Genomic DNA, 12,757 nt, shown 5'->3' on the forward strand with positions numbered 1-12,757 from the left:
TCAGTATTGAGGAAAAAAAAACAGAAAATAAAATTTTAGTTACCAACCCTGTCACACAGATTTCCTGTGTACAATGCTCTGGGATTCCTCTTTAATTACCCATTTATATATGTAATACAAAGTAATGATTAAAACTATCCTCGCAATAATAGATTGTTTATTACTCATTTGAAGAAGTCAGTTACTTCTTCATCATAACAACTATAACCTTCAATTACCTGACTACAAATTTTATCTTAAAAATCTTAGAAAAGCAAATTCACTTCAGAATGGCAACAAACAATTGCTTATTGGATAATCAGATTCAGACATTGTGTTTTTCTTATAACTCATCTTCCCCTGAACATGGATCCACGTAAGCGCAAATAAGGATAACATCAATATTTGGGGCATGTCATATAAGAAATATATGAAAGACTAGGGTATTAAGAGAAACACACCACACCACATCCAGACAAGATTGTCAAGAGTCTAGCTTCTAATCTAAGATACTAAAATGCTGCCCATGACAGGGATAAATCATATTCTTGAACAAACCATATTTTGAAACTCATTAGTTTAAATTTTTATTTAAAAAAGAGGATACTTTTGAAAATAGAATACATTAGATAATAAATGAGAGTTGAAAGGATTTAAGGATCATAAACCACAGAAGAACTCAACAATCTGCCTTCTTATACTATTTTTGACTACCAACAAGTAATAAAAACCTGGAGAAAATTAAATGAATATTCTGACAACACCATAAATTCAATCACTTTGGAAATTCAATTTATGTGTTAACAGTAAGTTCACTCAATTTCTATAATAACTATATTACTTTTCTTCATTCTTCAAGTTTTCCACCTTAACTCTCTTCTGTTTTACCTGATGCTCTTGTTTCATATTTCACCAAGAAAATAATTGTCAGAAGGATTTTTTTTTCATTTTTCCATGCCTAATTCTATAAATCTAATAATGTCCACAAATCCTTACCCTGTTGTCTCAAAGGATAAAATTTTCTACTAATTGAAAGTCATATTGCAATATGTGTTCAATTCTCTTCTTTTTACTTTTACCAAAAATACTATTTCTTTGGTTAACTTCTCCCTTCTGTGTGCACATCTTCATTAATCCCACCTCTATTGACTCATTCCCATTTATATACAAACATGCTGTAATAGCTCCATAATTAAAAACCTAAGTAAACAAACTCTCTACTTTGTTACATTTCCCTCTAGCTACTGCTTTCTTCAAATTATCACTTTCAATTCATTATTCGACCCACTTTAATCAGCTTCCAACTCCTACACACCTTGACAATTCTCATCACATTAGCACTAAAGAAATTCATATCGACAAATCCAGTAGACACATACGTATCCATATCTTACTTTTCTCTCAGCAATAATTGATACTGGAGAAAATTCCTTACTGAATCTCCTTTCCCTCTTTATAAGCCTGTTTCCTTCTACTCAAACTGCTTCTCTTTATTTTGCTTTTTCATACTCTAATGGGATGTATTGGACTTCCTCAGGTAATCGTTATAGAACCTTTTGTATTCTTTCCTTAAATAATTTCACCTATTAAAAAGACTTTAAATATTTTCTACATATTCACAACCCTCAAGTTATATTATTGGCACCCACCTCTTTTGGTAATTCCAATCTTAGGTAACTGATTACTAATATTAGCTCAGAAGCATCTTAAGCTATACAAGCTTAAACTTATTTTTTGCTTTGCACATTCAGAGATGTCCATTCTACCCTAGCCTTTCTTATTTCAATAAAAGGCACCAATATCTAACTTATTTGAGCAAATCAGAAATACCGTCACCATCCCAAAATCCTCATCCTTCTTATTTCCTGTATCAAATCCACTAGAAAGAGCTGGTTATTTAAATTCTCAAAGATATCGTACTCCGTGTGATATCTTCCACTGGTATCATCCTATGCCCAATTATCACTTGACCAGAAAACTGCAATGTGCTCTAGATATACCTACCGACTTCTACTTTCTTCAAACAATTATTCTCAACTTAGCAGCCAGAACTATCTTTTCAAAATATAAATTCCATGATTTTACAACACTGTTTCAATAAGCTGAAAGGCATATTGTCCTCTACATAAAATTTATGCTTCTTTTGGATCTGCCATTTGAATCCTTTTTAGCCTCCTCTCCATTTCCCTTATTCCATTCAGACCACACATTTTACTCTATTAAGGTCTTTTACATGTTAAGGGCTTTGTGATCTGCTCCGAATGGTCTACTTCAGACCCTTCGTATGGCTAGCTGCTTTTTATCCTATACTTTTACTTTAAACTCCCCCAACAACTTTTTTAAAGATTTATTTATTTATTTATTTAAATAGGTCACTTTGCAAATGTATCATGAGTCTATTACGTTTGCATTATGTAACTCTATCATTCTTTTAGGTGATTAGTATTTACTAATCAATATATCAGTGAGCCACTGTATCCTGACAGTGTTCTGTCTTCTCACTAGCTATATGAGGCCTAAACAAATTGCTAATAGGGTGGTTCTTAGATAATAATGCTTTATAGTTTCAATTCTCTTCATGTGTAGGGTAAGGAAAAAGTATCAGGCTTTTCTGCCCTCTAGCTATTAGGATAGATGAGGGAACCCTGTGGTCCTGAATGCATGCCTGATGGCAGGCACCTGAAGTGGGTACACCTGGGCTGAGAGACTGAGTTTATAAGGGTGGCATCATGGGGACACCAGCAGAAGCCAAGAACGAACAGAAGCCGAGAGAAGAAGAAAAGCAGAGAGAACGCCAGATAGAGCCCAGATAGAGTGAGGATTTGCAGGGGACTGGGAGGACTGCCAGCCTCCCGGCCCCCCAGGACTCCTGCCTGCCATGTACCTGGTAAATTTTAAATAAAAAAGCTGCAAAAGCCACTGAGGGTTCCAGGACTCCTCCTTTACCAGATCTGCTGGATCAGAAAACCTTCTCAGTGGCCTGTCCTGCCCTTACATCATGCAAAATAAGTACATATAAAACATTTCAATTCATATTTATCAGAAGTCCAGAAAGCTTTTATTTTTAAATACTGCAAGGCAGTACAAAATTATAATGAAAATAATTCATGTAAAAGTTTGCACTAACTACTACTCTGTTTCTACAACATGACAACTTTAATTAAATTTGCTGTTTGAAAGTCACATTATAGATAACTTAAAATTTGATGATTATTACTTATAAAAGATGATTTTTTAAACCATAATTAAGGCCTCTACTAGGAGCCAACAGGACCAAAACAAGGATGGTGAAATAGGAAGTGAAGGGAGAAAGGAAGAAAGGACCAGGTATTGATACTATGAAAGAAACTGGGCAAGAAGTTGTGAAGGTGTGAAACAAGGTACAAAGTGATATGTATAAACTTGTTGGAAATGGCCTAAGTAAAACTGTACGAGCTGTGAGCAACATAACCATTAATGAAGAAACTTAGATGACCCTTTAAAGGAAGAGAAAGGATGGAAAGAGATGCTTTGAGGTAGTTTCTCCAGTAACTATATTAGCGTAGGGTTGCTTTTGTTTGCTTTTTGGAGGAAAAGGGAGATAGACTCTAGGTAGGTATACAGGTACATGGTAGAAAAGTGGATTTCAACTAGTACAAACACTATTCTTAACTCATATAATCCTAATTGGTAGGAATCTCAATGAGTTTTGAAACGTCAATGAAGCTTACTATCTTTAATTATATAACTAGATATATAATTACCTGGTTACACTTCACAGCTGTATACAAAATATATAGCATCACATACGACAAAACAGTATCGTGGTTGCTTTATGTTGCTAAAGCAGATGGAAAAAAGTCACTAATCTGAGAACTCAAAATGAGGATTCAAATGTAGAATTTGACCCTATTATAAAATCTATATAAGTGAAGGGAAACAGAATTCTAGCTTCATTTATTACATGCTTAAATCCAGTAGACCCAGGAACATCATGTACTGTTAATTCCAGAGCCACTCGGTAAGTATATGTGAGATTAAATAAAATGCAATTTTTTCAACTGCTTTAAAGACGTGCCTTGATTATTATATCAATAGTTATTTTATAAAACAGGTAATAGCGCTGAAATAATTAAGTACACTTAACTGCTGTACTCACTATCCATTCTGATCATAGCAAAATGAACTGTTACTTCTAAAAGCAGTGTCCTTGGAACTACTCTTAAACTATTTCAGGTGTAATTTTCCTTGATATTTCCCCATCCTGGGAGAGTTATTAGCTCCTTCCACTATACTCAAAGAGCATGCTGGACATCTATTGTGACATTTCTTTCACTGTATTAAAATTATCCATTGTATTATATGTCTTTCATCACTTCACTCATTTCTCCATCCCTATCTTATGTCATAACATAAGAGACCATATATCTTATTTGTTTCATATTTTAAGTTCCTGTTAAAAGAGATTCCTAAAGTATGTGTACAGATTACATAACTTTTTGAAACCTCTGAAGCTAATTTAGTGACATAACCACCAGAAAGCTTACTATCAAGAGTCCTGCGTTTTATTCTACTTTTCCCCTTCAGCTCCTGAAGTGTAAGCAAGTCATTAAAATTCCATGTTTCTCCCTTCATGTAGAAAAATGTGGAATTTATTATGCATTTTCAGAGATGACAGGATAAATGAACTATTTATCCATCATGAACTGTATGAACTATTATGAACTCTTTTGAACAAGGGCAACATAAAATTTAAATTTTGCCTCCCTATTTTTTTTCTGCGTTATTTTTCTCAGCATATAATTATATACTGAAGGGTCATTAACAGTTCTTTTGAGGGAAAATCATGAAACCGGAAATCGAAATCTCTCTTACAAAGTTTTAGATCTATTTTATAATTTAAAAAAGTACTTAACATACCATAACAGGTGACTCTAAGTGGATTTTCTATCACTTGAGGAGGCTCTGAGTTCAGAGAGAGCTTACAGATACATTACATGCAATGACAAATGTCCAAATTTAAAATGGAACCATAAACATTTTATTTTGGAGAGTGCACAGTGTGCTGAAAACTAAATGGGGAACAATAAATGTGCTATGAATAAAAGATTTTAAGAATAAAAATCATCCTCATAACAGAATTCACTCCATTTATTTAAAAAAAATCTCCTTGTAAAATACCTTTGAATCTTAAAGTATGTTTGTACTTAGAAAGTTTTAACTGTTTTTGTTATATATATTAACTGTCATCATTCATCTTTCCTCTGCCCCCTATTAATTCAAAAAATTTACATTATCTTTTAGAAGCTAACTTCAAAATGACATTTCAGTGTTAAAGAAGGCTCCCAGTTCCCCATCTGTCCTCACAAATGTGTGCAAGTACATTATAAAAAAGAAACATGATATTATCAATGCACCCAATTTCTGAAGCACTATCATGCTGATCTGTTCATGGTGTATGTTTCCACCTTAAGCTTGGCAGGAAATGTCTGATTTCTTTCTGCTTAGTGAAGAAATTTTATCAGCATTGGTAGTATTAAATAACAAAGTGGGGACAGAAAGCCCACTAGGTTAGGCTTTAGCTTCTGTGATAGATGTCAACAGGTAAGATATAAGGAGACTTGTTTTAAGATTGTTTATTCATCGATGAAAATGGTTCGTTTTAGCTGAAACTACTTAGATAACAAAGCATTATCTCTAAAATTGCTCACTTTGTTTTTTTTTTTTTTTACTTCTTTTAATCGAATTTTGCACATTACTGCTCACATTGACATGTTCCTTATTAAAATCTTCTGTTTGGAGCCTAATTGTCTAAAACTATCACGATATGGTTTTCTATATAAAGGTTTTAGGATGCTTTGCATGAAAGAGAATGCTTTACTACTAATGTATTATGACAAAGTTACTTTGCTGCAAGTGACCATTGATAGTCACTGTTACTGCCCAATAGTAACATGTTGTCCTAGAAGAACATTTCTTCTTCAAGAGGTAAATTTTTTATCTTAAAGTTTTTAAATTAGTAAATGCCACTATCAGCTGCTAATTGCTTCTTTCTAGTAATGGCTATAATTGGTATATTCTGTTGATTTTATCCCTGACATGTGGTTTTATAAATTTTCCAAAGGTAAATTAAAAGCCCTTGTGCAGCAGTTTGGTGGAAAGCAATGACTAAGACTGAGGAATCCTTTTCCATCACATTTGATCCAAAAAGGAGTACTGTTTCTTTAAGTATAAAGACCATGATTCTACCCCAAAATACAAGCATAAATAAAATTTGATTTATTCTGACAAATTGTGATTCCTTACACATTCTCTTGAGTTTTGAAACAGGGATATTTTTATTCTCCAAAAAAGAGATATAAGTATTAAAGGATAATGTTAATGAACAGTTAGTGATTGTTAATTTTTAAAAAGTCATTTATAGACGATCCTAGAATATCTACATTTGAGCAGTCACAATATTTCTAAAGGGATATAAGACAATAACACTAAGTCTTTCTTGACATTGTAAAACAAAAGTCACAAATAAAAGGTACTAAACATTTGGTTAAAAATATCTGATGTATCTAATAAGAAAATTATCTAATGATATGAGCCAAGATGGTGAACTACAGTTCATTTTTTTTTACTTTTCATACAACTTAATGTCAAAAAAAGTTATCTAAAGAAATAAACTATAGTCTCATATTAAAATCATATTACAAATCTAATAATTTTATAAAACCTTTTCTCATATCTAGTCAATCAACAAATACTCACTTTGTTTCAGTCAGACCTACAAAAACTAATATACTTACTAAAGATTTTCCCTATCCCTCGCTTCTACACATCCAGAAAGCTTAACATTTGTCTTTCAATTAAATATATATATATATATGTGTGTGTGTGTGTGTGAAAATGACAAATAAGCAACATGCTATTTAAGATATATTATAGGGTAGGTATAGATTTAGTGCAATCTCTAATTGTTATCTCTAAAATATTATGTAATAATTAATGTCTATAAAAGACTCTAAATGGGCTTCCCTGGTGGTATAGGGGTTAAAGTCTCAGGGTTATCAAGCTATCTCCAGCCACTGCAGCAAGAGTTTGATCCTCGGCCAGGAAGCTAACTCACATAGTGCAGCAGACCTCTTTCTCCTGTCTCACACGCTGCTCCCCTCAGTATTGCATTTCAACAGATCAGTGTGTTCTGCTCCCCACTACGTCTATGGTGAATCCTTTCATCTCCCACACCTCTGGCCTGTCCCCCAGTGCTTGTATAAATAAATAAAATATCATAAAAATATTTAAAATAAAAAGACTCTGAATCATTGAAAAGAATATAATCTAAACTATATTTAATAAGTCAACAACAAACAAACAGACTTTAATTCCAAGACATAGCTATTTTGTGATAGTAACAAACGATAGAAGGGAACTTCAGAAAGAGACTAGAGAAAGAACAGCAAAGAGAAATATGGAAGCAAAGAAGAAGGGAGAGGAGGGCAGTCAGAGAAAAAGAGAAAGATAAATTAGAGAAATTAATCATTTCTTTTAAATCTAATATTTCACTTAGTAAAGTTTATTATGTCTTGAGAGTTCATTATCCCTTAAAAATTATTCTTTTTCAGCTTGCTATTGGTGTTCATCTATAATTTCCTCTTACTACTCAGCTCTAAAACAGTAGGCTAGGGGGGCCTCCCTGGTGGCACAAGGGATTAAGACGCAACCTATGAAGCTGTCTGCAGCCACTGCAGCACGAGTTCAATTCCCCGGCCAGGGAGCTACCCACATGGCACAGCAGACCTCTCCTGACTCGCCTGCTGCTTCCCTCAGCAGTGTATTTCACTAGCTCTGCCTGTTCTGTTCCCCACTCTGTCTCTGGTGAATCCTCTCACACACACACCCCCACCTCTGGCCTGTACCCCAGTTCTTATATTCATAAATAAATAAATCTAAAAAAAATAGTAGGCTGGCTACAATAATTTCATTGATTAGTAATGTACTGCTATTTTTAATACCAAGTTTGACACTTTATCTTATTTAAGTCCTAGTATAATTAAAAATGAAGGGAATCAGATTTCTACCTGGAAGAAAATGTATCCACATATATGGGAACATAAGCACAATAAGAAACACAATCAAGGGTAAAATACATTTTAAGTTGTGATCAAACCACTATAAACCTAAGTTAAATAAAGTCTGCCTCCTGTTTTCTTTTTGATTTATGAATAAACTAATAATGTGTATTAGCAAAGGAACTTTATTTTCTCAGAAATTTTATTGATGAAATGAAAGCTAAGATACTTTTTTAGAAAGATAGTACTTATCCACAGTAAGTAAAATGGAGGTACCAGAAGAGACAACTAATTACACCATTACAGAATCATTGAATTGGAAATGATTTTACTGCTTTTCTTTGACTTCTCAAGATAAGCAGTAAACTTTCTTAAAGTCTTCCCTGTCAGTTATGATAGTTCTGAATTCTGCAAAAAAATTTGGTCCAGATAATCAAGTACCTGTATTTCATTTTCACAAAGATTTATCATATGCTTTAAATAAGAAGGATGTGTTCATTATGTGATTAATTAAAATATATCTAAGTAATATTTATTTCTTCCCACTCATATTTAAGACAATAAAATTTCATCCACAAAATATTTTTGTTAATGCTTAAGATTAATACAGTTATCATTATTGCTTTTTTGAGTGATAAAGAGAACAATCAGAAAAATCAAAAGTTCATTTTATAAATAAGGCAAGCCTGAAAATACTGAAAAATAATTTTTCATGTAAAAATTTGTTTTATTTTCATTTTACATTTGGAACTTTTACTCATTCCTTCAAAAATCAATTTAGTAATTACATAGGACCCATAATAAATGCTACTGGCAAATAATAAAACACCCAACTCATGAGTTTTGGTAACCTAAGGCAATTTTTGATAACTGCAAAATCAAGAAATTAGTTGGTCATAAAATAAATTTAATGGGTGTAACTAGCATTTAAAAAGGGGATACAAAATAACACAGCACAGTAAGAATGATATTTCTGTTTGAAGTTGTTTCAATAGTGTTTAAGTTCATAAACATATTCTCTATATTATTTTATAATGTATATTTAATAAATACCATGATAAAGTTAATAAATGAAATTATTACTATAATAACAATGTTAAAAGGAAATAACTTACTGCTGAAGTCCTCTATATAAACAACATTTTCTGCATTATTTTTATGGGCTTATATATTAACATAGCAAATGTTCCTGTATCTTTCCTGTCTCTACTTTGCACACTTATGTTCTAGTATGGTCACAATAATCACGTTCCCAAGTCAGTTAAGTATGATTTCATAAAGAAAACAATGGAATAGGTTAAGGCTTGTAATCTTCATGTTGATATACTCTTACCTGTTGGTAATCCTTTTCCTCTCAATCGGTCTCGAATAGCCTGGCTTCGATCAGACTTCTGTTCATTGTTACGGGAGAGCTGATCTGTCTGTAGACAGGTAATCAAGAATCAAATTTGACAAAAGAATCTCCCTTTTTCTTTATGGTAATTGTCTATGAATTGACACTAGATAGACAACTGGTGGGGGGACACAGCAGTAAATAAAGACATTTGCACATTTGTTATTGCTAACTTATATTTTCCTTGAATAAGATTGATGTAGCCCAGTTCTGGCCAATTCATCCTCAGGAAATAAAAAGCAAGAAGAAGGTACTAAAAAAGTAATGCAAACTATCAAACAAAGGTAGTCAAGTTAAAAGTTGTAAAGATAAATTTCATTTTAAAACTGTAAATCTGAAATATTCATTTTTTCAAAACTGGTATTTTCATCTCTCAAGTTAGATGGCATTTTTAAAACTATTAATTCCAGCTTTCTCATAATTTCACCTATGCATTGAGGATACTAACGTAAATTATTTTCAAAAATAATTCTATAGATTTTGTCTGCTAGAAATTATGTTAAGAAATACTGCCTTTAAATTAAATGAGTTTGTATTAAAGGATGACAGTTAAATTTAAATCAATGCTCTTTTGAGACCCCTTGATAACAAAATGTTTATGTAGTCTTAATTTTTTAATGACTTTACCTGGGCAGCATGAAATGAAATCAAATGCCAGAGTACAAGGGATAAAAACTTAGAACAAAGTTTAAAGATAATCAATTTATATTTTCAATTTATATTTTATCAATTTACATTTAATCAATTTACATTTTAATTAAAGGAAAAATTTCAAGAAATAAATGGAGAGACAATTTACATAAATTTAACAGCAAGAACACATATATACACACACACAGATATACAGATTTTAATATTTCTCTATTAATGAAACTTCTTTGCATATGGATTAGGTCTAAGGCAGTATATTCAAGGAATTATGTTTCCTGCCTAGAAGAAGGTTTAAATGAAAACATTTTCTAAATAATATTATTTAAATGACATAAATGATACTGCTTCAGATTTCATTATACTGTCAGTAAAAGACATTTGGTATCTGAAAATTCCTGAATATCACTATTAACAACAGCTGCTATTAATTGAGCAATCACTATAAGGCAGGTGCTTATATGCTTTATGTCTAAGCACTTAAAAGAGCTTACATACTCTTTAATTCTCAAAAAATCCCTGATGTGGTAGATATTATTATTATTCTCAAGTAGATCAGGGGAAAATAGTAAAAAGAAAAATTCTAAGGATGTTGAAGCAGTTAATAAACATTGAAATAATTATCTTCGTAAGTGTTTACCAGAGTTATTACCATCCTCAAACATACTATGATCTTTCCTACATCATAGCATTTATTCAAGATTACTTTCTATCTCATCTAAGATATAGTTGAAAGTGCTATTTTTAAATGCAGTCACACTTTGCATTCTTTCCCCTCAAAATTTCAAGCTTTTAAAGTTTTTATTACTTTTCATACCATTCTTTGTATTTTGTGATTAAGAAAATGGAAAGAGTTTTTAGAAGATAAATATTTTATTCAATTTAGCACAGATTTCATATGCAGATGAACAATAAACCTCTACTATAACAAGCAAATTAACTGTGTTATCCTCAAAGGAATGCAGATGTTTTATCTGATCTGGACAATTATTGGGGTTGATAGAATTTCATGGAGGCATATTTCTTCATGGAAAGTTGGAAGAAAAAATATTTCCTACAATTTTACTATGTAAGTGTAAAATCAGCAGACATCAGTCTAACAGGAGCTTTGGTTAATGGAAAGATCCCCGAATTGATTAATAGGAAACTAAACCCACAAGATGTGTGGTTCTCAATTTCCTCAATAATAAAGTGAAGGAGCTAGTACAAATCAACATTTCTCAAAAAGAGCTTTATAAAACATTAGTATTTTGAGAGATCTATGAAAAATGCGCAAATAAGTTTGGGAAATGTTTCACCTACATGCCTACCCCCTTTAAAGGTTACTAATACAGTCTAGTATATTTAAAGTTCTGCAGTGAAAAATATATATAAAATTTCCTTTAAGTAGTTTGTCCTCAAGCTTATTTGATCATAGAAGAATTTATAAATATATCTGAAAATAAATAGGAAACTTGTTCTAGATAGAGGGCTTTCTTAGATTTTCAGTAGCTTTACCTTTGTTTCAAATAAAGATCATGCGCAGAAATATAAACAATCCAAACTGCAGCAACTCTATTAAAGGAGGGAAAATAAGAAGCCAAGAACCACCCTATTCCCTCTGCCTCTCTGACCTATATACCCCTCACTCCAGTACCACAGAGGCTCCTTCTGCAAGGTGAGGGACCACTACTTAGGTATCATAACCCTAAAGGATAAAAGCAGATAAAGTGTAAGCAGATCAGATATCTAATACCAAGAAGTGCCCAAATTAGGAAAAATAGGATAGAATATAACTTAACAAGTGCAGAGGAAGGACTAATTACTTATGGTTTGTTGTTCTTGGGATTCTTTATATCCAAAGTTAAGAGAGAAAATGAAAGCATACAGGTCTTGGTACAGTCTGGCAGGGATATACATGCACGTATTCCTCTGGCACACTAGATGCTAGTATCCAGAGAGGGTGGGGAGGGTTTCAGTTCAAGAAGATCTAAATATCAGCTGAAAATAGACAAATAAATGGCTACAAAAGAAGTATAAAGCAATATAAAGTGCATGTAAGTAATTTTAAAGCCCATTTTCTTATCAATGTATTTTTCTCTAGGCACTCACAATAAATAGGAATGTACTAAAATTCCTTAGGCAAAGATGTAAAAAAGGAAGGCAGAGCAGACACTGTTAACTCTAACATACTCTGAGTCTATGATAAGTTCTAGAATAAAGTTCATAAAAAGAAAAAAGACTAGCATATAAAATCTACAAGACCAGTTAGGCTTCTAAATATTAAGTACTCTTTCTAATAAACAGCATCAGTATACAAAGTTCAATCTTCTGTTTCTAATGTTCATTGAGAAAATGCTATCTATATAGTACCTTTAATTTAAAAAAAGGAAAATTTTAATATACTATTAAACTTTAAAATATGAACAATATGTACCAATTGGAACTGTAGCTTACCCCAGAAATATTTCCCAGAACCAGTTTCACCAGCTGTTTCACATAGGAAAATGAAGGTGCGCAATTGCTATTCCTAATGTGGGCACTGCAAGCATCCAGGAGAGTCCGGACAGAAACCCGAGCATAAACAACATCCTCACACATTCCAAGCAGTATGCTGTTAAGATGATCTCCAAGTTTGATTGGCTGAATACAGAAAGGAAAAGTCATGTTTACAAGTGTGAGTAAATTTCTTATCTAACACAAGATAAGCTATTGCAGG

At 32.3% G+C, this 12,757-nt stretch overlaps 1 protein-coding gene across 1 annotated transcript in view; it reads right to left on the reverse strand.

Annotated features, from left to right (window-relative positions):
• PTPN13 (protein tyrosine phosphatase non-receptor type 13) overlaps positions 1-12,757 on the reverse strand; it is a gene marked incomplete at both ends in the record, with an annotated part of 165,822 nt that overhangs the window by 123,002 nt on the left and 30,063 nt on the right. The window contains 2 exon segments of the mRNA XM_084234234.1: positions 9,352-9,439; positions 12,496-12,681. Coding sequence (XP_084090360.1) covers positions 9,352-9,439; positions 12,496-12,681 — 274 coding nt within the window.

This window comes from Talpa europaea (assembly GCF_964194135.1).
Source record: "Talpa europaea genome assembly, chromosome: 5".
NCBI lineage: Eukaryota > Metazoa > Chordata > Mammalia > Eulipotyphla > Talpidae > Talpa > Talpa europaea.